Source organism: Saimiri boliviensis, chromosome 19 (assembly GCF_048565385.1).
Source record: "Saimiri boliviensis isolate mSaiBol1 chromosome 19, mSaiBol1.pri, whole genome shotgun sequence".
In the NCBI taxonomy this organism is placed as follows: domain Eukaryota; kingdom Metazoa; phylum Chordata; class Mammalia; order Primates; family Cebidae; genus Saimiri; species Saimiri boliviensis.
This window is the reverse complement of record NC_133467.1, coordinates 29,002,142-29,026,513: the sequence shown is the minus strand read 5'-3', so window position 1 is coordinate 29,026,513 and position 24,372 is coordinate 29,002,142. Positions and strand designations below refer to the sequence as shown.

The 24,372-nt window shown below is 38.0% G+C and overlaps 1 protein-coding gene and 1 long non-coding RNA gene across 4 annotated transcripts in view; one reads left to right on the top strand and one right to left on the bottom strand.

Moving 5' to 3' along the window:
* Positions 1–18,289, bottom strand: part of RGS5 (regulator of G protein signaling 5) — a 56,571-nt gene extending 38,282 nt beyond the window's left edge. The window contains exon 1 of the mRNA XM_003943393.4: positions 18,145–18,289. Coding sequence (XP_003943442.1) covers positions 18,145–18,188 — 44 coding nt within the window. The 5' untranslated portion in view covers positions 18,189–18,289. The remainder of the gene's footprint in view (positions 1–18,144) is intronic.
* Positions 1–24,372, top strand: part of LOC141582244 (uncharacterized) — a 50,490-nt gene that overhangs the window by 21,488 nt on the left and 4,630 nt on the right. For all 3 annotated transcript variants that reach the window (XR_012515058.1, XR_012515059.1, XR_012515057.1), the window contains exon 2: positions 22,095–22,195. This is a non-coding gene — a long non-coding RNA (uncharacterized LOC141582244). The remainder of the gene's footprint in view (positions 1–22,094; positions 22,196–24,372) is intronic.

Genomic DNA, 24,372 nt, shown 5'->3' with positions numbered 1-24,372 from the left:
ATGTAATTACAAGAGTCCTTGTAAGAGGAAGGCAGGAGGGTCAAGTCTGAAGGCAATGTGACAATGAAAGAAAAGATTTAAAAATGCTGTACTGCTGTCTGTCACATGAGTCAAGGAATGCAGGTGGCCTCTAGATGTTAGAAAAGGCAAATAAATCAATTTCCCTGAGAACCTCCAGGAGAAATGCAGCCCTAGGGATCTATTTTCGATTTCTGAGTTCCAGAACCGTATGAGAATGAATTCATGTTGCTTTAAGTGACTAAGCTTGTGGCAACTGTTATAGCAGCAAATAAGCTAATATACCTCACTTAGCTTTTGTTTTTAAAATGTAGGTAACTATCGGAAATAGACTTAAAACCAGTCAGACTGTTCTTCCATCTTCATTTTACCATTCTATTTTCACTTAATAGATAATCTTAATTTTTTTTTTGTTTTTTTGAGAAGGAGTTTCACTCCTGTTGCCTAAGCTGGAGTGCAATGGTATGATCTCAGCTCCACTGCAACCTCAGCCTCCCAAGTAACTGGGATTACAGATGTCTACCATCAGGCCTGGCCAAGTTTTTGTATTTTTAGTAGAAACAGGGTTTCCCCTGGTTAGCCAGGCTGGTCTCAAACTCCTGATCTCAGCCACCCACCTCAGCCTCCCAGAGTGCTATGATTACAGGTGTGAGCCACTGCACCCAACCAATAATCTTAATTCTTTTAACCTCTACTGAATTATCTGTTTCTCAGCCTTATCTAATCTTCCTCTCCTGAACCAGCTATTTGTTCCAATATTGCTCCTTCTCTCCTAAGTCTAAAAGCTCAAAACAGACAAGACAGTGTCCTACAGCCTTCATTTACACACACAGACACACAGAGGTGGGGGTGGGCTTCATTTTTATGGCCATGTTACCTATGAATTACTTGCTGGAATCTTGCATATGGTAGTCACAGCTGTTTTTAAAATCAAATTAATAACTAACAACTATAAAATTGTCCAGGAAGATTAGGGCTTTTGACTTGAAATCATCTAAACATTCCTAAAAGACAGGGTGAGAGTTCAGAAGAATGAACTCATCACCTGCTACAAATAGCTTCCCTTTCACGTAATCATATTCCATCAATAGTCCAATTACCCTCTCAACCCCCAGGCTCACAGATAACGTGGTTATCTGTGATCCTTCCCTCTCTCCTTCCTCCTGTTATCTAGTTGTCTCATTTACTTTCAAATGTTTCTTGCAAGGGGCCCTTTCATGGGAGTCCCATTCTTACACCTCTGTAGGGAGATGAAGATATTTCCTGATGCTTTCCAGTTCCCTGTTTTAGATCCATTCTGAGGTTTGGCCTCAAGGTTGTCCCAACCTGAAGATAACTAGGAAAAAGCAAACATTACGATAAACTACACATTTCCCAGTTAACTATATGACTCACTCAACACATGCAATGCAAAAACTTATTTAGTGTTCACAGTCATCCTAGGAGGGAGGTATTACTGTGACCTCACAGAGAACATAGATGAGTTGCTCAAATTCAACAAGTTAACGATAGATGTAGAATTCAACCTGGTCTCATATGCTTTTAATTGTTATCATGGAATATCACTTATCTCACGTTGCTCAGATATTCTAACTGGCAGTTATATGTATCTGGCAAATAGAAATAGGAAAAAAAAAATATTTCTTTTTAAAGATTGCAGTGTAGTAACCAAAACGTTGTGAAAGATGTGCTAATGGAAAATGAATATCTTAAAAGCAAAGACAGACAAAATTATGAGTATATGACCAAAATTCCTAAATAAATGTTTATCAGATAAAATAAAATGAAGATGAAATGTAAGTCCAGAGGCCTTGCATGAGTTCCAGCTCACAACTATGTGACCTTGGACAAGTCCCCAAAACAATTTGGACCTGTTTTCTCATCTACATAAGAAGGAATCGGTTTGTTACCCTGAATCAATTATCAGTCTTTGCTTCTAAGCTGGTCATATTAGAGAAGGGGGAAAATATTCACATCCCATATAAGGAGCAGAATCTATCAATTCAGTTCAATGGACTTTTATCACATGCCTCTGTGTGATCAAAATTGTGCTAGGCATTCATTCCTAGTCTGTAGTAATTGTCAACTGTCTTTGACATTTTCTTTTTCATGTTCTTGAGCCAGTATCCATTTAATAAAATGTTTTCCATTGTGGCTAATGGCAGTTACATATCCATGTCTCTCAGCTGTAGTTCAGCCATCTGCACTCACATTTCAGTATAATTACAAACATCAGGGCCCCATCTGGACCAGGAAGAGAGATAAAAGCTGAGCTATACTTAGTAGATCCAGAAGATAAAAGATTAGAGGGAATTTTTTGAAAATAACAGCTGTTTTAACCCTCAGATTAGAATTTGAGAAAAGTCTTATTGCATTTTTCTCAACCTTTCCAGCTAAATGAGAATGGCTATGGCCCCCTAGTCACCTACAGTATGTGTGGGGTTATGATATACATTGGTTTTCGTCCATGGTTCCTGGTTCATAACCCCTGTGTTATGGTCTTTTGTGTTAATGGGTGTGTTGGGCTTCAGGAAGGAGAGTCTCTCCAGCCTTCCTTTCACCTACTACAGGCAGAACTCTAATCTTCTCCCACCTTTGTGATTCTGGGTCTTAAGACCCTTCCCTGAGAGGTCCTGCCTCATACTCTGGCGGAAGAAATGCTTCCATAAAAGCCCAAAAGAAGTGGGTTCAGGAAGCTTCCAGATAGCTGGACACCAGGAGGTTCCGAGAGGGTGGAGGGTGGCACTCCAGGGAGGGCATGGAAGCTCCGCACCTCTTCCCCCAGGCCTTGCCCTAGAGCCCCATCCTCTGTATACTTTGCAATATCTTTTATAATAAACCAGTAAACATTAAGTGTTTCCCTGAGTTCTGTGAGCCACTCCAGCAAATTAATCGAACCCAAAGAGGGGTCTTGGGAACCTTAACTTGAAGCCAGTTTGTCAGAAGTTCCAGAGGTGTGAAATTATCACTGGCAAGGGAAGTGGTCTTGTGGGACTGAGCCCTCAACCTGTGGGAGTTGATGCTGTCTCTGCGTAGATAGTGCGGGAATTGAATTGGAGGACACTCAGCTAGTGTCCACTGCTTGGCATGTGGGGGTTCTTCTAGAAGTCGCAGAAGTCTTCTTGATAACTGTTGTGGTGGTGTGAAAGCAGATGGAAAACACGTTTGAGGGGAGTTTTTCTGACATAGTATGAAATCGCAGATGTGCTACACTCAGTTACCAAAGATCAGAGTTACCAGCAGAATTTAGAAATGGTGGTCGATTTGACTCCTGAGGAGCTGGTTCACTGGCTATGTAAGGAAATACAAACAAACAAAGGAGAGGCATGCTAGGCATACAGTCCTGTGGCTATTATTATCTTTAATAGCTAAATTTGAAGTGCTGGGTTAGACCTCAACTTTGGACCAAGTTTAGGTGTGAGTGTGTCGGAGCTTTAGCTACTATCCTGAAAGACACCCACAAAAGGAAACATTATGTAGAATGGCAGAACTACCTGTGAGCCCTCTGGTCACCCGAAAAGATAGTCAACAGCGAGAGGGCACAACCCGGGAACTACTGAAACCAGGACATATAGTGTGAAGGAGTGCCTTCGTTTTGTAGACTGGTATCATCAGCTTCCTGAAGAACCTTTACTAAAATGGAATCGGGGTAGATTCTGGACCCACAGTTCACTATGAGATAATTAGGGATGGTAAAACATGATCCAGAGACACAGGAGGTCATTCCTGAGGGAAGAGCCAACCTGGCGAACTAGATAAAAGCTACTGTAAGTTCTGTCTATCACAAGAAGTTGAACCATTTCTTTCCCATCATAAATGCCATGTAGCACAGCCCAGATGATCTAAGCAGCTGTTGTGCTTAGAGCACAAGCCATGTGGGATTGAATTGTGATAATCAGGATATTCACTCACTGAATATGCCTGTATTCCCAGGACATGGTAAGTGCTGTGGGCAAAAAAGCACCATTTGCATGGGCACTCCACATAATTTTACTGTGGCAAAATTATATGACAATCTGGGAAGTTTTACTGAATTTGCCGTCTTGGCTTCCCCTCATGGGTTGTACAGAAGCTAATAAAAACAGTACAAGTAGTTAACAAGAGGAAGGCCAAGGGCAGAAGGAAGAGTCAAGGAACTCTTCCCAACAAGGTAAAAATGTTTAAAAGGTTATTAAGACATTAGGTGATCTGATGGAACAAGACAAACAGAGAAATAGAGATGTATGATGGAACTCACACAACCATGGTAAAATCTTTAGATGGTTATTAAGAAGAGTGATGAATAAAACAAACATTGATGGGGTTAAAACAACGGTTTTAACACAACACTGACAAAGGCTTTGTGGGTCAAAGTGATCTCTGGTGATCAAAGGGCCCTAACCAAGATCCTTCTATCTACCCCAGTTTAGAGAAGTTTAAAAAGCTAGAAGACTAAGGATTACGAGGAGATATAGGACTGCAATTGCTTGGAGCAAAAGTTAGGCTACGTCATTGAGACAAAGATTGACAAAGAGGTCAGGGTATCTGAGCTCGAGCCCCTCGTGGGAACCCAAAACCTATTGCCAGAAGTGGGTAAATGGTCAGAGAGTGGAGAAGAAAAGTTTCCAGAACTCCTGGAAACAGGAGTCTCATGCACTGTGGTACCAAAACCCATTGGTAAAGTCCTCACTTAGGCTACAATGAGACTGAGAGAATAGAAAAATCTGAGATTTGATAGAATTTGAAATTTGATAGAATTACGAAAAAATTTGAAGGTGATAGTATTATGAAAGTTGGAATGTTTAAGCAGGCTCTGTGTGAAGTGGTTATATTATGGGAATCAACACTGTATCTGACTGGGGAGTGTTTCCCCTACCTAGTATTGTAATGCAGAAGACATGTAAATCTGCTCTCCAAACCATGCTAACTGAGCATGCTAAATTAGAGCCAATAAGATTGCTCAATCCTAAGCAATACAGAGTAGAGGCTGAATGCACATATTCTTTGTTTGAAAGCCTATACAGAGCTTACACTGAGGCTTATAGCAAAAGCCTGTGAGTGCCTCCCAGTGACAACTACTGGGACTTTGGACTAGAGAATCTCCATTTGAGGGTCAATTATTAGTTTGCTATTGGACATTAATTGAAACTGCCCCTGTAACTGAAGGACATAAAATAATCTTGAAACCTGAAATGCCCATGGTGTCTTGGTAATAACAGAAAAACACTCTAATGGAGATGGCAATGCCTGGAAAAGTTTCATAGTGAAATAAGAATGGCTTATACAGGATCATAATACCTGGAGACTGGAAGGAGCAGATACGATCAGAGAACACTTTTCCCCTAGGACTGACTGTGGAACTGTGTGAGGAACTGCCAGCCTCTATCATCATTTAGACAATACCCTATAAACAGTGCTCGGCTGACAAACAATTACTTGGTTTGTGGACAGTAGTTTCAAAGTGTATGGACAGCATCCTCTTGGAAGGCTGTCACCCCTATCAAAGAAGATAAAACCTAGCTCAGCATAGTGGGCTGAATTGCGTGCTGTTTGCCTAGCAATGATAGAAGAATTTAACAATGATGAAAGCCCCTGTGTTTCAGTTTTTACTGAATCACGGTCAGTGGCCAATTGCCTGGCCATATGGTTAGCGGAAGGCTAGCCCATTAAAGGGTTACCCAACTGGGGGCACAGCTCTATGGAGACAACTATGGGAATTCAAGGGGTTCATTAAATAGACCATGCTGCTGGCCATCAGAAGTCCCTTTCAGGTTTGAAAGGCAATTGGATCAATAAATATATATCCCTGTGTGCTCTCTTGTGACAGCCACCTGGGTCCATGAAATGAGTGGATAGGGGAGTACTACAGTAAGGCAGAGATGGACTAAATCTGGACATACTCTTCTTGCATTCTCTGAAAAACAAAATGCCAGTAAGAACTGTCCTGTTTGTCAGCATAAGAGAGAGACTGCAGATGGCTATGTGGCAGATTCCCTGGTGGGAAGTCCATGAACATAGCTAGCAAGTGAGACTTAGCCAGTAGCCTTCGGGGCTACAAGTGGGTCTTGACAGGAATAGCCACTGACCCTGGAGTGTGCTTTGCTTATGAGGTGTTAGATGCAAATGCTCAAAGTGCTATAAAAAAATGAAAGAAGATAGGGCAGTAATTTGGGTAGCCAGCCATCATTTATTCAGACCAAGGAACACAATGTATAGCCTGCAATGTCCAACAATGAGCAGAAAGATATCTTCCTCAGAGTAACAGTTTAATGGACAAGTAGAACAAGTGACTGAAACATTGGTTGCCTAAACCGGGGACAGTGTAGGCATGATGGGCTGGCTTATTGCCTTCATGAGTGTGTTTCTTATTATGTCATAGTCTAACCCCTGGTCTCTGGCCATAAACTCCTGGCACAAAGTTCCTAAACTCTTCTAATTTTCTGAGTGATAAGGGTGCTGGGAACACCTTTTGTTTTAGTATTTCGTCTTTGACCCTGGTTCTTGACACAAAGCTCCTAAATCCCTTGGAATTCCTGGGTGAGAAGATCATGTTTTGTTCTAACAAGTCAACTCTTGGTGGCCTCCTGGATAAGGGTTGGTCACTAGAAAAATCAAACTATGATTAGAAGCTTGGAGCTTTCAACAAAGCTTCCTCTGGGGAGAAAAGATGAGCTGGAGATTGACTTAATAATCAATTGTGCCTAAGTAATGAAGCCCCCATAAAAATCTCTAAAATGCAGAGTTCAGAGAGCTTCTTGGTTGGTGAACAGGAATGAATGCGTCAAGGTGCTGGGAGGTGGTGTGCCCAGAGAAGTCACAGAAGCTCTATGCCCCTTCCCATGTATCTTGCCCTATGTACCTCCTCATCTGGTTATTCAACTATGTCTTTGCAATAGTCTTTATGATAAATCAGTAAAAGTAAAAATGTTTTTCTGTGTCTTATGAGCCATCATACAGATTATTGAAGCTAAGGAAGCAGTTACAGGAAACCCCAATTTATAGCTGAACTTGCAATTGCCATATGAAGTAGGGGGCAGTCTTGTGGGGCTGAGCCCTTCACCAGTGGAATGTGATGTTAACTCCAAGTAGATAGTGTCAGAGTTCAGTTGAATTATAAAACATGCAGTTGGTGACTGCAAAAAGTTAGGGAATTTCTTGGTTTGGAAAACCCACATTGGGTGTCAGAAATGAAGTGTTTTGTGAGGAGAGAAAAAAAGTTTGTTTTTCCCATTTAGTTTAAAATCTAAACTATGAATATAGGAAACACCTATTTTACTAAGACAGAAAAAATTTCCATCAATCTATGTTCATCTTCATGTAAGAAAAAACGTTTCTTCCTACCAGGCCCGGCTATACTTTAAGTTTGTGTGCACAAATCTCTGATCTCAACAAACAATCCATCTTTTATCCAAGTCATAAATAATATCGAGGGTGTATGTGTGTAAGTGTGTGTGTGTGCACACGCATGTGTGTGTTCAAATGACATCTTGTTTTGCACTTGGGTGATGCAGAAGCAAGATTTTAGACTCTGGAAGCTTGTCATCCAGAAAGCATCAGACCCCCAGGCCCTCCGGCAAAGTCTGCAGTGTGACCTGCACTGCCGACCTTGCCCCAAGTACACAGGTTACATGGCCTCACCCTCCCATGCACTGGTTATCTCTCACAAACTGTCACATAAATACCTTGCCAAAATAGAGGAGGCTATTTTTTAATGGAACATCTTGATTCTTTCTAAACTTCCTGAATCCCATAGACAAGTGCCTCATCAAGAAACAGATGTTCAGCACAAGAAGATATCAAAAAGTGGTAGCTTGACCGAAACAGCTCCACACACTTTGCTAATAATAACAAACACTGGCAGAGGAGAGCACTTCACATTTTCACAGTTACTTTATTTCATGTTGCTTTTCTTCTTCTGACTCTAATATGATAGTTCCAATGTCTTTCTAGAATGTAGAGTTTTAAGGCTCTAAACGATCTGTCCACATGGGCTAGGTACTGTTTTGAGCAGTGCCTGGGGGAACAGTTGGGAAGGAAAACATGGAGAATATAGAATAAAGGTCTCAGCCTTACTTTTTGTGAAACCAACATGATCACCAAGTATCTACTGTCCAAAGTATTCAAAAGCTGCTTGGCCAATTACTTTAAACACTGAAATATTTTCTTTTTGAAGGAGGGAACAAAAATCAGGTTAAGTTATTTTGCCTAGACATGACAACTGAATGGAATGCCTTGCAAATAAATACTGTTTGGACTTTTCAGGAGCTCCATGGTAGGGGTAAATAAGCCTAAAAACACACATGGATTAGCCGTGTTAATAATGTGTGCATCCTATAATCAGGTTGACCACACCTACAGATTTTCCAGGAAAGACCCAATTTCTAATGCCTCATCTGGAGGCAAACCATATACTCCTAATCTGGTTGAAAACTGCAGTTGCTGTGCATATACATGCCTGACTTGGATTTCTGTAGTCTGCAGTCTTCATGGCACTTCCAAGAATTGTCAGTACTTCATGATCTATCCAGATGGCAGATGAAACTTGGTTAATTATGTAAAGACCTAGAAACCTTGACTTATCCTTCTCATCCAATCCTCAAGGAGGAAAACTCCTGCACTGTTAAGGCAAATGACAAGTTTACCTCTAAGCAGCATTCAGAAGAGCATGAGTGGGCCACCCTTTCCCACTGGAGAAAATGTAGTGTAGCATAGATGTAGTCTGTGGTGCCACACACCCAAAGTCAGATGTGTCTGTGTTCACTTTTTTATCTTGCCCTCAACGACCTTACACATTTGAAGAAGAAAAAATGAAGTTAACTGTAAATAAAGTGCAACCATCATAAACTGTTTATATTCAGATTCTAATTCATCCTCAAATTGTACAAGAAACTGAGACCATCCTTTGTCTTCATAGAGGTCACCAAAATAGAGTCGCTTTCCACTGCCTGTTAATATATACTTTTCACAAATTGGGAGTATATTCTGAACTTGTCATCACAAGTCTTTTAAATAATCCTATTTCTTTAAACCGCCTATGGTTTTTTGTTTTTGAGATGGAGTCTTGCTCTGTCGCCAGGCTGGAGTGCAGTGGCACCATCTCGGCTCACTGTAACCTCCGCACCTCCTGGATTCACACGATCCTCCTGCCTTAGCCTCCCGAGTAGCTGGGACTACAGGTGCATGCTACCACGCCCAACTGATTTTTGTATTTTTAGTAGAGACGGGGTTTCATCAAGTTGGCCAGGATGATCTTGATCTCTTGACCTTGTGATCCGCCCGCCTTGGCCTCCCAAAGCGCTGGTATTACAGGCATGAGCCACTATGCTGGGTAAAACATGAGGTTCTTAATTGAGTCCATTGAGATTTTTTTAAGTTATGGGAAGAAAAGTGCACATATTTAATTGATTGCTTCTTTTAAGCTACATCCAGAAGTTTGTTTCCCAGCCTTTCCTATATGGCTTAGATGAAATAAGAAATTAGAATATAAATGGAATATTTTCTCAAAGTACATGGTGTCCCAATTCAGAATAAGAAGGTATTAGAGCTAGAAGAAATATAAAGGACCATATGATAGATCATGTCCTATTACAAATATAATAGTGGTACTTGGAGAGGGGAAGTGGCTCATAATTTACCCTTCACTAGATAGTAGACGCCAATGTTACAGCTCAGATGCCTATGTTCTTCATCCAGTACCTTTCCCACATGTTATATAGTCTCTTATACTTGAGTCTAAAAAGACTTTGTTTTGCAAATAAATTGCAAGGAAGAATAAACAGGAAGCCTATTGACCAAAAGAGATAAGAGATTAAGAAATCTCAATATGTGAACATTTTTGGATCCTAATACAAGCAATCCAACTGAGAATAGAGCATTGAAAATATTTTGATACTGGAGATACAGTGAATTACAGAATTATTGTTAATTTTTTGGTATGATTATGGTTTTTAATGAGGTTATTATTTTGTAAAGAGTTGATATGTTTTTAAAGAAGAAATATATGTTGATAATTATAAGTCAAAAGACAATAGCTGTTGGCATGGATGTGGTAAAAGCGGAATACTTTTACACTGCTGGTGGGACTGTAAATTCGTACAACTTCTATGGAAAACAGTGTGGAGATTCCTTAAAGAACTAAAAGTAGAACTACCATTTGATCCAGAAATCCCAATCCAGCGTCTACCCAAAGGAAAGTAAGTCATTATATGAAGACATATGTACAGACATGTATGTTTATGGCAGTACAATTTGCAGTTTCAAAGATATAAAACTAACCTCCATGCCCATTGACCTAGTGAGGGGATAAAGAAAATGTGGTATACATACACCATGTTGCATATAAAAATGAATAATGTCATTTGCAGCAACCTGGATGGAGCTGGAGGCTATTATTCTAAGAAAAACTCAGGAATGGAAAACCAGATATCATATGTATATAAGTGGGAGCTCAGCTGTGAGGATGCAAAGGCATAAGGGTGGTATAATGGACTGTGGGGAATCAGGGAGCAAGGCTGAAAGGGGGATGAGGGATAAAAGACTGTGTATAGGATACAGTGTGCAATGCTTGGGTGAAGGGTGCACTGAAATCTCAGAAATCACCGCTAAAGAATTTATTCATGTAACCAAACACCAACTGTACACCAAAAACTACTGAAACAAACATAACAATAATACTTTAAAATCTATATATGTTGAAAAAATTATGAATAAAGCATTTAAAAATACTGTACTATTTTATAAAATTATTATTTTTTAAAAGATGAGGTTATGATGAGGAAGGATAAAAAGACCTTGGCACATAATTGGCTTACTTAAATTATGTTTCTTCACTATCTACAAAGGGGATAAGAAAGATGAAAGGAAAATAATAATTATTATTTTTTGAGACGGAGTTTCGCTTTTGTTACCCAGGCTGGAGTACAATGGCACGATCTCGACTCACCGCAACCTCCGCCTCCTGGGTTCAAGCAATTCTCCCGCCTCAGCCTTCTGAGTAGCTGGGACTACAGGCGTGCGCCACCATGCCCAGCTAATTTTTGTGTTTTTAGTAGAGACAGGGTTTTCACCATGTTGACCAGGATGTTCTCGATCTCTTGACCTCATGATCCACCCACCTCAGTCTCCCAAAGTGCTAGGATTATAGGAATGAGCCACCACGCCTGGCCGGAAAATAATTATTTAATAGGGGTCCTTCTACTTAAAACTAGTCAACTTATTATAGTATTTCATTTATTTCTTATGGCACTTTTCCTCACAAGATAAATATCCTCATTTACCAATGAGAAAATGAAGTTCAGAAAGGGTTGGTGACTTCTCAAAGTTCATACAGTAAGGAAGAAATAGAGGTAAAGACGCAACCACTGTTCTTTCTACCCCAACACATTGCAGTTCAAGCACTGGTCTTGAGGTAGGGGACAGACTGTGAGCTGACATCCTTTCTTAATCTGCACATTTTCTTTCCTGTTCCTGAATACTGTAATCTTAAGAGTAACTTTCTCCATGGTCAGAAGCAATCAAGCTTTCACTGGTCTTTATCCTCTGGGTGACACAGCCTTCAAAGTAATGCAGATGCAATGTTATCTGAGAACTGATTGGGACTTTAAAGGAAGAAAGAGATAGGAAATTGTTATCTTCTGGCCTCCAGCCATGTTCTGGTTCCTGTTACTAATGATTGATCCTGACTAAATTAATTAAAATTTAGCCGCTTTGCTGTCTGGCCAGCAGTACAGACAAACACCATTAACACTGGCTCCAGAGACATAAATAAACTCTGTCCCTAGATATCATCTGTCCCGTAATAGTGTGTAGTCCTTGCAGAGAAGAAGATAAGCTTTCAGGGATGTTTCAAAATGTAAGATTCTGGGATCTAAAAGTGTTATGAATTGATATCTGATGATTCAGCATAACCCAGCCTAAATGAAAGAATAGAAGGGGCAACTAGCTAGAATACAGAATGTAATTCACTAAAGAAGCTTCACCAGTAACTGCGTGAGGAACAGCCCAGGCAGTACCATTTCCTAGAGCTCACCTAAGGGATACCATTATTGCAGCCAAAAGAAGACTCACCTCTTTAATGCGGTTTTCCTCATGAAATTATAGAAAGGTAGTCTCCTTTACTTTTCTTTTTCTCTTAATCCCCACTCTCCTTCTCCCATAGCAGGCACCTCTATTTAGCAACACATACTCTTTTTCCCATTGTGGCCGAAAATGTCACCACTGATCCTGTTCTTGGTCTCCCTAACACCCAAGGAAAGCAGAGAAAAGACCAGGCTGTCCTGGAAGTGCTCCTGTCTATGTTTGCTGTAAATTCATTCATGCATTCCTTCAACAAACTATTTATTTGTTGCCTACTATATGCCAAATATAGTTTATATTTTTATTTAGGCAAAGGGGAGGACCACCTTTCCCCTGAATAAATCTCTTCCATCCTCAGAATTGGGAACAGATGAGCACTGGAGAAGTTCCCAGAGAACCATATGAAGGACGTGTTGCCCAGGTGGTTAACTGTGGCTAGAAACTCAGAGTTTTCCCTCCTTGCTGACCTCTGAGAGATAATACGGGTTGTGCATAGATGTCATGACATCAGCCAAATTGGCTGTGCCCTCTCATCTCTGAGTCTCTGCACATACAGGCCTGTCTCCTTGACCTAGATGGTCTTCTTTTTCTCTCCTCTTCCTGTCTAGACCTGGCGCACTCCTCTGTCCTCTTAGACTTGGTTCAAGCATCATCCTTGTAACCTTGTAAATTCTTCCCTATCCATCAAAAGCTCTAGGGGCCCCATCTACTACCTCAACTTTTGTGCTTCCTAGCACTTTATGCACATATTCCTTCATAGTAGATTGCAACAATGAGCATTAATTTTTTTTTTTTTAAATTTACCTCCCTAACTGGGCTTAAGTTTCCATGGGAGCAGGGCATGAGTCTTTCATCCATATGCCTAAGGCAGGTACACATGTTTGAAAGGCAATCCAAAGAAATAATTGATATTGTTTCATCAGTAAGAATCAAAATAAACTTTTTTTCTTAGTGATTCCCTCCAAATGTTATTGAATAGTTCACTCTCTTAACTTTATAAAGTTTCACTGCAATGTTTTCAATTACATCTTTAGAATATCAACTACAGTAAGCTTGAAATTCATACTTACTCTCCGCAAGCATGATCCAAAACCCAACCAGAGGCTCTGCTATGACCTCTGTCAGGCTTCTCTGATGCTCCTCAATTCATTCCAATTGATCTATCAGTTGTTCAAGTTAATTGCCAGTCTTTAATACACTTGGTGCTTACCTTTTCTCTACAATTAGCCCAAGGATATTCTCATCCCTTTGGAAAAGGCTGTATTTATTTATCCTGCAAACCCAGGGACCTTGACTCAATCTAGTGCTTTCAAAAGTTTAACAATCTCAGAAGATTAGTTCATTAGGAGTTCTGCTTATAAGCCGCCTTTCTAGTCTATGTTGTCCACATATTTGACCCACATAAATCAGAGAAAGTGGGGAAAAACTGATTGTTTAGTAAAATAATAATACATTTTAAAAACAAAATTTAAAAAAACAAATACAAATGAAAAATAAAATTAAAAATAACGTTTGAAAATCACTTTGCCCATTTACTTTCTATGGCTTCTGAAATTCCTAGCATTGACATACCCTTGAGATGGACAAAAGCCCCTCTGTGAACTGTGGATTAAACACATTATACCCTTAGCAGCCTTTTTAGTCTGAAACAGAAATCAGATTTATGCCAGTCACCTAGAGCAGCAGAGGGCTTGCAGCTCTTTAAAATACTAAAAACTGCACTGATTGCTTTATATTATAATCATATTAAGATTTTTAAGACTATTGCTCATTAAAACTTTAAGTAGGACTCATATACTTTTATATATTTAAAGAGACATAATCCAAACTTTTGGGCAATGAATAACCATAAGCACACAATTTTAAGCCTAAATTTCAAAGTTGTCATCATAATGTAAAGCAACCAGTGCAATTATTAGTATTTTAATTTTTTGAATAACCCTCTTTATTCAGAGACAGAGTCTCACTCTGTCACCCAGGCTGGAGTGCAGTGGTGGTGATCAAAGCTCACTGCAGTTTCAGACTTCTGGGCTCAAGCAATCCTCTTACCTCAGCTCCTGAACAGCTGGACCAGAGGTGCAATCTGCTGTGCCTGGTTAATTAATTTTTGTGGGTTTTTTTTTTTTTTTCAGATAGGGTCTCCTTGTGTTACCCATGCTTGTCTTAAACTCCTGGCCTCAAGTGATCATCCCACCTTGGCCTCCCAAAGTGCTGGGATTACAGGCATGAGTCATGTACCTGGCTAAAAGTAACACTTTTTGTTTCATAATACTTCCATTTCCCCAAAGAGCAATATTTACTTTAAAATTTAAACTTGTTTAGAGGAATGCAACAGACTATGAGAATAAATTTTCAAAAGAAGCCTAAAATTCAAAGTGAAAATCATAGGTAAAAATAAGATCTTCAATTGACACAACTCGTCTTTTTCATTGACCATGTAAGATTCTCACCCATATAGTACAGGTTTTGATATGCCAGAGGGGAGAAACTGTATGCTTATGGTTATTCATTACCCAGTTGTTTGCATTATTTACCTCTTTAAACATATAAAAGTATGTGAGGCCTACTTAAAATTTTAATGAGCAATATTTTTTTTTCTTTATATATTACTCAATCTTGGATACGTGAGCAATATTCTTTAAAAATCCAAATAAAGAATAGTTTATACAAATATATCAAAGTTGACTTTGGCTGAAAGCTTCCCTAGACATTGAGAAAGGAGTGTTTTCTAGGATTAAATTTCTCCTTATGTTCCTTAGAAAAGTGAGTCTTTGTTAATTATTGAATTTTTCTTACCTTATGTGGCAGATTTTGGTTATATTCACCCATTATATATATTTCACCTTTTAATCTTATGGAAAAAAACTTCTCTTTTTGTTGTAAAAAAAAAAAAAGTTTGTTTTATATTTTTTACTAATAAAGAGTTGCTGTCAAGGACAATTCCCCTTACATGAGGTAAATTATTCTTATAAATGCTTTCTTATGAATCAGCATTAGAATCACTGAGCATGTTGCTTTTCTTATGGCCCAGTGGTTTCACCACAGGACTGGGTCCTTGATTATTTTTCATTATTTGATTCTTCATTGCTCCCAAACATTATTCTTATTTTAAATTAATTAATTAATTGATTGACTGATTTGTAGAGACAGGCTTTTGCTCTGTTACCCAGGTTGGGGTATAGTGGTGTAATATGGTTCACTGCAGCCTCAAACTCCTGTCCTCAAGGGATCCTCCTGCCTTAGCCTCCCAAAGCAAGGGGCTTTTAGGCATAAGCCAGCATGTCCCACCTGCACTCAAACTTTTACAGAAAAATAAATCAGGAAAATCTTCCTTTAATTGTATCTCTTAGTAGTCATTGAGACTAAGAGCATACCTCACTTTGTTTACATTACACTGGAACTGGAAAACATATTCGAGAACAACGAATTGAACTTTTGCCTATTAAACTAGAAAATATAGTCCTGGGAAAGTAAAATAACTTGCTCAGGGACACAAATTCAGATAATGACAAAACTGAGTCTGCACCTTACTCCCTAACTAGTACTCTTTCCACTATGATAAATAATGATATGCTATTCAGCTTTTTGTAGACTGAATTATATTTCTAAAGCCATAGAGAAGTTAGAACTGGACTCTTCAGCAGAGCTTTATTTTTTTGTAATGTGTATTTGCTGCCCTAATTTATTTGATATGAATTTTTAAATATTTTTGTCTAAGCATTGAAGCATATCCATGTTCCTTTTGTAGCTTGGAGGGAAGAAATGCAAAGGCAGGAGCCGGTGTAGGGGAGGAAGGTTTGAGTCAGAAAATAGAACATGGAAAGCAGGTTTGGAAGCATTTATTCAAGTATCATTTTCCTCTTAGGTTAGACAGCGTTAGACCCTTTCCATGGGAACGTGCTAACAGCTTCTTAGCTCCACAATTCCATTTCTCCAAAACATTCTTCTCAACAGCATTATAATTAGAAATTACAATTACTTACAATAAAAACAGATTATGAAATAATATATAATAGTGCACAAAAATCGCAGTATTCTACCACATTCCAGTAAATAAAAGATTCAGTGAATCTCTGGGGGGAAAAAAGCTTGTTTCTTTACCACTTGCCACTCTTTAATACATGAACGTGAGTTATATCCTGGTGCATAAGAATTTACTGTGCATTAAAAGACGTGATCCAATATTAATGTTGCTAGTGAATCAGATATAATACAGTAATAGGAATCATTGAAAGAAATGTTCCATCTATATATCTCCATAAATATTATGCATAGTTATGAGAACACATAGAGCAAAATAATTAACATGGCAAATTTTCAACAGAAATTCTATTGATTTTTCACCAAATGCCAAGCAATGTGTCGTAGAATCACAAAATGCTTGGAAAACTGATACTACAATCATTCTGAAGTCAACTGTTTACCTATTAATAAGACAAGATTTATTCACTACATGAGGTACACAATTTCAAACAGTAAGTGAGCTAAAATCATCCATTAAAATCAAGTTGCAATTCTCATGGTTATAAAAATGAAAAAGGAAATAATTATACGTTATCTTATATTCAAGGAGTTTTGGGTGCCTTTCAGGCTCTGTGCTCTCCCTGTTTCTTAGGCTTTCTATACAGTAGGTAAGAGAAAGGAACAGGCTGATAGCAATAGATAGTATCTAGCTTTAAAACCTATGCTCTTCCCCAGGTTGGTACAATAGACAATATTGATCCCCTAGTTATGATCTAACTACTACAACTTAATAGCTACAAGTTTCTTTTATGTAAATTTAAAAACAATAATAATAAGCTGCACTTTTCTTTAATTATCAATATGTAAGTGTGCACAAGGTCATTAGGTAAACTATATTTCTTGCTATGGATCATAATTAAAAAAAGTTTGAAAGCCATAATTCAGAGAGTAAGGCTCCCTGGAGGTTTCATATTCAGTTGCTAAATAATATTATTGGAGAAAAAAATTATATGTTACTATGTTATCACCTTAAAATTATTTTTAGGTTATTTCTGGAGTGGAAGTTATCAAAAAGAAGACCTGAGCTTGTAAGAGACAGAAGTCATAGATAGCCCGTTAAACAACAAAATATTCCAAGACAAACATTCCTAATGCATATGGGATGAACAGCTGCACAAGGATCTCCTTTATTCACTTTAAATAATGAGGGATCAAAGCCAATTTAATCAAATCCATTCTTAATAAGAGGAGAAGCATCCCTACTTCTCTCCTTCGGATAGGATGTTTTGGTTAAGTTTTCTAACGAGTAAGATATTTATTCTTCTTCTATTTACTTAGCCTGGATACCTAGGATTCCCTCCAGAATATTGTCCAGCCTAGGGACAACCAGGGAGCATCAAAGATTTTGATGCATTTAGCTAAAAAAGAATGCTAGCTAATAAATAACCCCTGCATCCCAAGGGTTTTTCCTTTGTCTAGCCATCCAGCTATTTCTATCTAATGAGGTCAGAGAACAAAGAACAATGGGAAATTTCCTTCCTCAAGGCAAACCTGCCTCCGTCTTCCAGTCCCTGTACCTTAATAAAAATTAACATTTATACAGTCCTACTAGGTGCCAGACATGCTTCTGAGTGCTTCATATACATTCATTCATTCAATCCTCGTAACCAGCCTGTGAGGTAGAGAACATAGTATCTCCATTTTACAGATAAGGAAACTGAGCTACATAGAGGTTAAATAAATTGCCCAAAGCCACACAAGGAGTAAGTAGTAGAGCCCGGATTCTAATCTAGACAGTTTGATGCTGGAATCTATATCTTTAACCATACAGTTTTTATTCAGAATAAGCACTTACAGAATAGGCATCTCCTTGAAGGAAATGATGTTCTGGATATTAAATTATGCATGAAATATTCTAATTGTATAAATCTCCTAGCTTGGATCGTTCAAAATCTCTATATTATTTACAGAGAAGAGACTATACCCAGTCTACAAGCACCAGTTTCACCTCAGTTTAGCCACAAACTACAATACCTCTGTTACCTCTGCTCCCATAAGTAAAGACTCTCCATATCGACATCTCTTAAGCCACAATAACTTGGTTCTCACCTTTCCAGGCATGAGTGGGGCAAAGCTGCAAGTCCTTTGCACATTTTGGCAGGTGGCTTAGCTCCTCCGCTTTAAGTACAACTTCTTAACAGCAGAACCGGTCTTTGAAAACTTCAAAACTGTCTGGGATGCCTTTCCTTCTGAGGCATATATAGAAGCTCTTTCCCAGCCCTCTGTTGCTCTTCCAGCCAATCCAGAGCCTTAGAGGAAACTGCAGGCTGGAGAGCAGCAGCAGTGGGGCATGAGGTGGAGGAGGGAATCCTTTCTCTGCTGCAGGCACTGCTGTGGCATAAGGCTTTCATCTGCTCTTATCCCAACACCCTCTTGCTGATCGGACAGGGCAGGGTTAGATCCTAAACTGTGCACAGGCCATTTATTGTTTGAACTAATAATCTCAGGCCAATGACAGGGAAGAGGTGGGCTTTCTCATGAGGTAAAGTGCCTTGGACCACTTCAGATTGGTGAAAGTCATAGATTACTAGGACTGTAAGGGCTCCTGGAGATTGTTTAGCCCAACTTTGTTTCACAGTAAAAGAAATTGAGATCTAGGGAATTCAAGGAATGCGTATGTGAGTACTTACCATATGCCAGACACTCAGCTGGATGCCAGGTATTCAGAGAAGAAAGAGAAAGCTCCCTCCCCTTAAGACCCCAAAACACGTTATAAGTGAGTGATGGAGGCCGGTCTGGGATGTTGTGAGCCTTCGGGGGGCACCAGGTGAGGTTTTATGGAGCTGAGAGACAAGATTACTGTTTATATAAATCAAAACAAATATGAATAATTACTATATGTACTATATGTTCTTTATGAATCCATATGTCTGTGAAGTACTAAAAAAGTGATCTGGGAGACCATACGCCAAAATCTGCATAGGAATTGAGTGTAATGATAAGTACCCCTGAACTCTGTTAATTCTGTAAGTGGTCTTCTGATTATTCTTTATTTGGATGACTAATGCTTCGTAAGTCTTTAGACCTCCCCACCCTAGCCATCCTTGCCTAGGCTTGTCTTCCCTTCCCCTTCAAACTTTTCCTGCCTCCTATCACTCAAGGAATATTTACCTGAATATTTACCAAAATTTACGTGAATTATGTCTTGTCCTGTCAGGGCCCGGGGTGCTCACAAATTAATCTGTAAATGTAACTACATAAAAGGTAGGCGTGAGTTCAAGCTAAAAACAAGTGTCACTGCATAATTTGTAAGAGAAGCTCTGAATTTTGAATTAAATATTATTCTCATAATTTTCTCCATTATTTGAAATTAGTTGTTTTAAATGACTCCCTTTTTACCCTTTTACCTACCCTTTTCAGACGATGGTTGATCAACACCTGTTAGTGGCTTGTAAAGGCAATGCAGTGTATTATGACTTGGTGTTTTTAATGAAATAAATAGAACAGATAAATATCCAAGTACATTGCATATAGAAAGTACTGTTTTTTGAAATTTTGACTTTAATGATCAATATGTAAGTATACACAGGGTCATTAAGTATACTATTTTTTTTTTACTATGGATCATAATCAAAAAAGATTGAAAGCCGTAACTTTAAATCACACACACACACAACCACATGTTTTCGAGGTAGAGTCTAGCTCTGTTACCCAGATAAGAGACTGGAGGGCAGTGGCATGATCATAGTCACTGCATCATCAGACTCCTGGGCACAAGTGATCCTCCCACCTCAGCCTCCTAAGTAGCAGATACTAAATGCTCAGGCTACCGTGCCTAGTTAGTTTTCAAATTTTTTGTATAGACAGGGTCTAGTTTGTCCAGGTTGGTATTGAACTCTTTGCTTCAAGCAATCCTCCTGCCTCAGCCTTCCAAAGCACTGGAATTATAGGTGTGAGCCACCATGCCCAGCCATATATATATGAAATCCTGATACAGTCACATTTGTACCTCCAGCATTAAGCATAATGTCAGGCACATAGACATCTGTAAATACTGAATGAGTTAAACACAACTGTCCAAGTTCTGCCATCTACTGACTGAGTAAACGTTAGCAAATCAATTAATTACCATTTTTGAGAGATGTGGACACTGTTGTTGACTATTAAATCTAATAATGGAAATATAAAACCTGTAGAAGAGACTCCTTGGGACAAGAGTCTAAATCACTATTTGATACCAAGGGGCCTTGAGGAGATTATAATATAGAAAAGAAAAACCCCAAGAATGATGTAGTGCAATGGAGGGTAATGTCTTGGCAAGGGCTAAAAATCAAAGCATATTTCTGACTGCCCCGGAGGAGTTCATGTGATGGACTATCCAAGAATAGAAATTATCTCAATTTACTAAAAGATGGACTAGAACCCAAAATGTAAAATTCAATAGAAATAATACTAAATCCAACACCTGTTTGTCTTTAAAACTTTGTAAGGATGGCATAGCCAGAGAGCATGTAAAAGAGTGTGCTCTAGAAGCAGAAAGTAAAACAGTGATTGCTAGAGGTTAGAAATGGAGGAGTTGCTATTCAATAAAGTTTCAATAGGTATAAAGTTTCAGTTATGCAAAACGAAAAATTTCTAGGGATCTGTGGTACAACATTGCACCCATAGTTAGCAATACTGTACTGTACACTTAAAAAATCTGTGAAGAGGATAGAGTTTCTGTTATGTGATTTTTTTATCACAGTAAAAAAAAGGAGAGAATATACTATTTAAAATAAATTTGAAGTCTTTAAAAAAAATTGAACTATTTTGAAATTTCCTTTTCCTCCTGAGAATCTCTCAAAAATGACAGTAAATATATGAAAAAGGTATAAATCTATAATGGCAAAGAAAAAGAGAAACAAGCCATCATATGCTGTGTGATTTCAACCACCTCTTCATGGAATGTGAAAAGGAGTCATTAGGAGTGGTACCTAATGAAACAGGGGAGGAAATTCAGGGGATGCTTCAAAGAGATGTCCACCTGCCCTGGAGGATGCCACAGGGGTTTGGGCTCCAAAGTTCTAGATACTACAGTTCTACAGAAGGCAGAAGTTAGCCGTACGAGTGGAGGTAGTGAGACACTGAACATTTTCATCACATGAAAGGGTCTTCTGCCCACACACTGCTCTGATTCATTTCTAATTCATTTCCTTTAGAATGTGTGTCTTTAACTATGATTGGCAATGTATTTATTGTGATACATTTTATAACTTCCAATGTGGGGACCTCTGGGACTATGTGATCGATTGTGAACAAGCATCTACTCACTAACTAATGTCCCTAATAGCAGTAAGAGTCTCATCCTAAAGCCACCTAGGAGCACATGGAGTAAACAGAGGCCAGGTCTTCACCTTCATGTTGCTTGATTTCTCTTTCTTTCTGATAAATGTTTTAAAGAACATGCAAGCTCAATTTATAATTCTACCACCCAGAAATATATACTGTCAATAGGTTGTGATATTGCTTCCATGGCTTTTTTTATTTAAAGAAATAAAGCAGCAACAGTTAAAATTAAAATCCCTGGACTTTATATTAAATATAGTTCTGCTGAATGTGCTGGCACCTTGATCTTGAATTTCCCAGCTTCCAGAATTGTGAGAAATAAATTTCTATTGTTTATAGAGCACCCAGTTTCAGGTATTTTGTTATAGTAGCAGAAACTAAGATAATATAGAGTCATTAAAAGTATATAATGTTGCCTTTTTATTTCTTAAAAAAAAAGACTCCCATGTCCATTGTTTTTCCACTTTCAGCACACTCAGTACCTGTTAGGATTTTGGTGTCTGGTCTTAGAGATCATTTTTTTAAATGTCCTCATGTTCATATGTGCTATAGTCTGACTGTTTTCCTCAAAATTCATATGGTGAAACTTAATAATCAACGTTATAATATTAAGTTGTGGGGCTGTTGGGAGGTGATTAAGCCATGAGGTTGAAGCTCTCATGGATGAGATTGGAGCCATTATAAAAGGACTTCAGGGAGGGAGTTCATTTCCTTCTGCTTTTCTGCCATATTAGGAGACAGCAACAAGGCACCATCTTGGAGAAGCAGAGAGCAGCTCTCATCAGACACTGAACCTGCTGGGACCTTGATCATGAACTTCCTAGCTTTCAGAACTGTGAGTAATAAATTTCTATTGTTTATAAAGCATTGAGTCTCAGGTATTTTGTTATAACAGCACAAATAAGATAATTTGGATTCATAAAAAGTATATAGTAATTATTTGTATGTGTTTTGATTATGAATATAATCCACGTCTTTTTCCATTTAAGATTATAATTTTTTTGGTTTTTGTTTTTAGATTGTAATGACAACTAACATTATAGAATATTTTCTATGTATCCATCACTTTATCAAACACTTCATATATTTACACATTTAATTCCCGCAATGAAAGCATGAGATAAGTGATATTAATTTTGCTATTTCAAAAAGAAAATCCTATGATCATATAAATGAAAATAAAATTGTTTAGGATTAAAAAGCATCAGTACTAACATAGAAAGTGTAAAGTCTATACCTCTAGTTTATGCTTGTTAATTGCTGGAGATAATTCTATCATATACAAATATAATTGCATTTCTTTACAGATCCGTTGTTAAATATTTAGGTCATTTCTAATTGTTTGTTTCTGGAAAAAGTACTTAAATTAATATTACTATATCTGTCTCCTGGAGCAGTTTATCTAAAATGTAGTTCATGTAGTGGAATGACTGTTGAGAGGTGTAACACTATAACATTATCACGTGGTCAGACCAGTTGAGACTCCTAACAGAAACGTATGAGAGCCTCATTTTCCCCAGTATACGTCACTTGCCAAGCTTCAATTTCTTCCAGTGACAGGCAAAAAATACCATGTCGTTTTCATTTGTACCTTTCTAATTACTAGGGAATTTGAGCTTCTATTCATATAAATATGGCCATTGTAATTTTTCTTCCATTAATTGTGTATTCCCATTTTTTAAACAATCTTACTATTTGGCTTTTTAATATTGTGTTCAAAAATTCTTTATAAAAACAATGAAACTGAAAATGGGAGAAAGGAGAAAAGAAAAGTGGAATTAGATCATTGTTGTAGGAGTGGCTAAAGGATACCAATAAAGTCATATAAACCAGATAACAGGTTAAATAAGAAAACAGGAGATGAAAAGCATGAAGTAAAGTATATGACAAAGGTAACCATTAGAACAGAAATATAAATCCTCCTAAATACCAAAAAAAAGAGAAAGATTAAAGAACAAAGAATAAACAGTTCATAGAGAATGAAATATAGAAAATATCAAGGAAAAATGCATAATTATACAACCTTGTGTGACAGAATTTTGAAATCAAACATATAAGTTATATCAATAAATGTAGATATGCATCAATTTTTCATTAAAAGAAAAGTTTTAGTTAGGCTTACAAATAAAACCCAACCTGGGTAACAAAGTGAGACCCCATATCTATGAAAACAATTTTTAGGAAAGTTAGCCAGGCATGGTGATACATGCCTGTAGTCACAGCTATTCAGTAGGCTGAGGCAGGAGGACTACGTGAGCCCAGGAGTTCAAGGCTGCAGGCAGCTATGATAGTGTACCCTCTGACCTTGGGCAACGGAGCAAGATCCCATCTCCATTTATAAAAAAAAAAAAAAAGTAAGAAGACCCAACTATATTCTGTATACAAAGGCCATACTTAAAGTTATTTAGAAAGATTTAAAATAAAGAAAGGGCAAGGGTAAAATCGACTTAAACAACAAGAAAGCAAGAGAAATAAGCCTGAAAGAAGATAAATCCAAGCCAAAATGTATTGAACATTACAAAAGCAAATACTTTTTCAGGCTTAAAAGCCACAACTTAAAATGGGAAGTATTAAATATAAATATTTCTGCACAAATAATACAGCAACTGCCTTTCCAGTACATAGAGACACTCTAATAATCAGAAACTGACATGACTTATTTTTAGTACAAGAAAGAGGACAAAAAATAAGTATTATGGTCAAAACCACACACACGTGTGTGCATACACACACACACACACACACACACACACACACAAAGTTCTTATGGTTATATATCAAACACCACACCCTGCTAATAGAGAATCTCTTCTCAAATACCTATGAAATATTCACAGAAAATTAGGGTATAACAATTCAAAAAGAAAATTAGTCAGTCCAATTAAGTAGAAATGTTACAGACAATGTTCTATGATTGCAATGAAATAAAATTAAATGTGATTAACAAAACCAAAAAGGCTCTTCCTCCTGGAAATTCAAAAACTTTCTATTAAACAATGAGTGAAAAGAAGA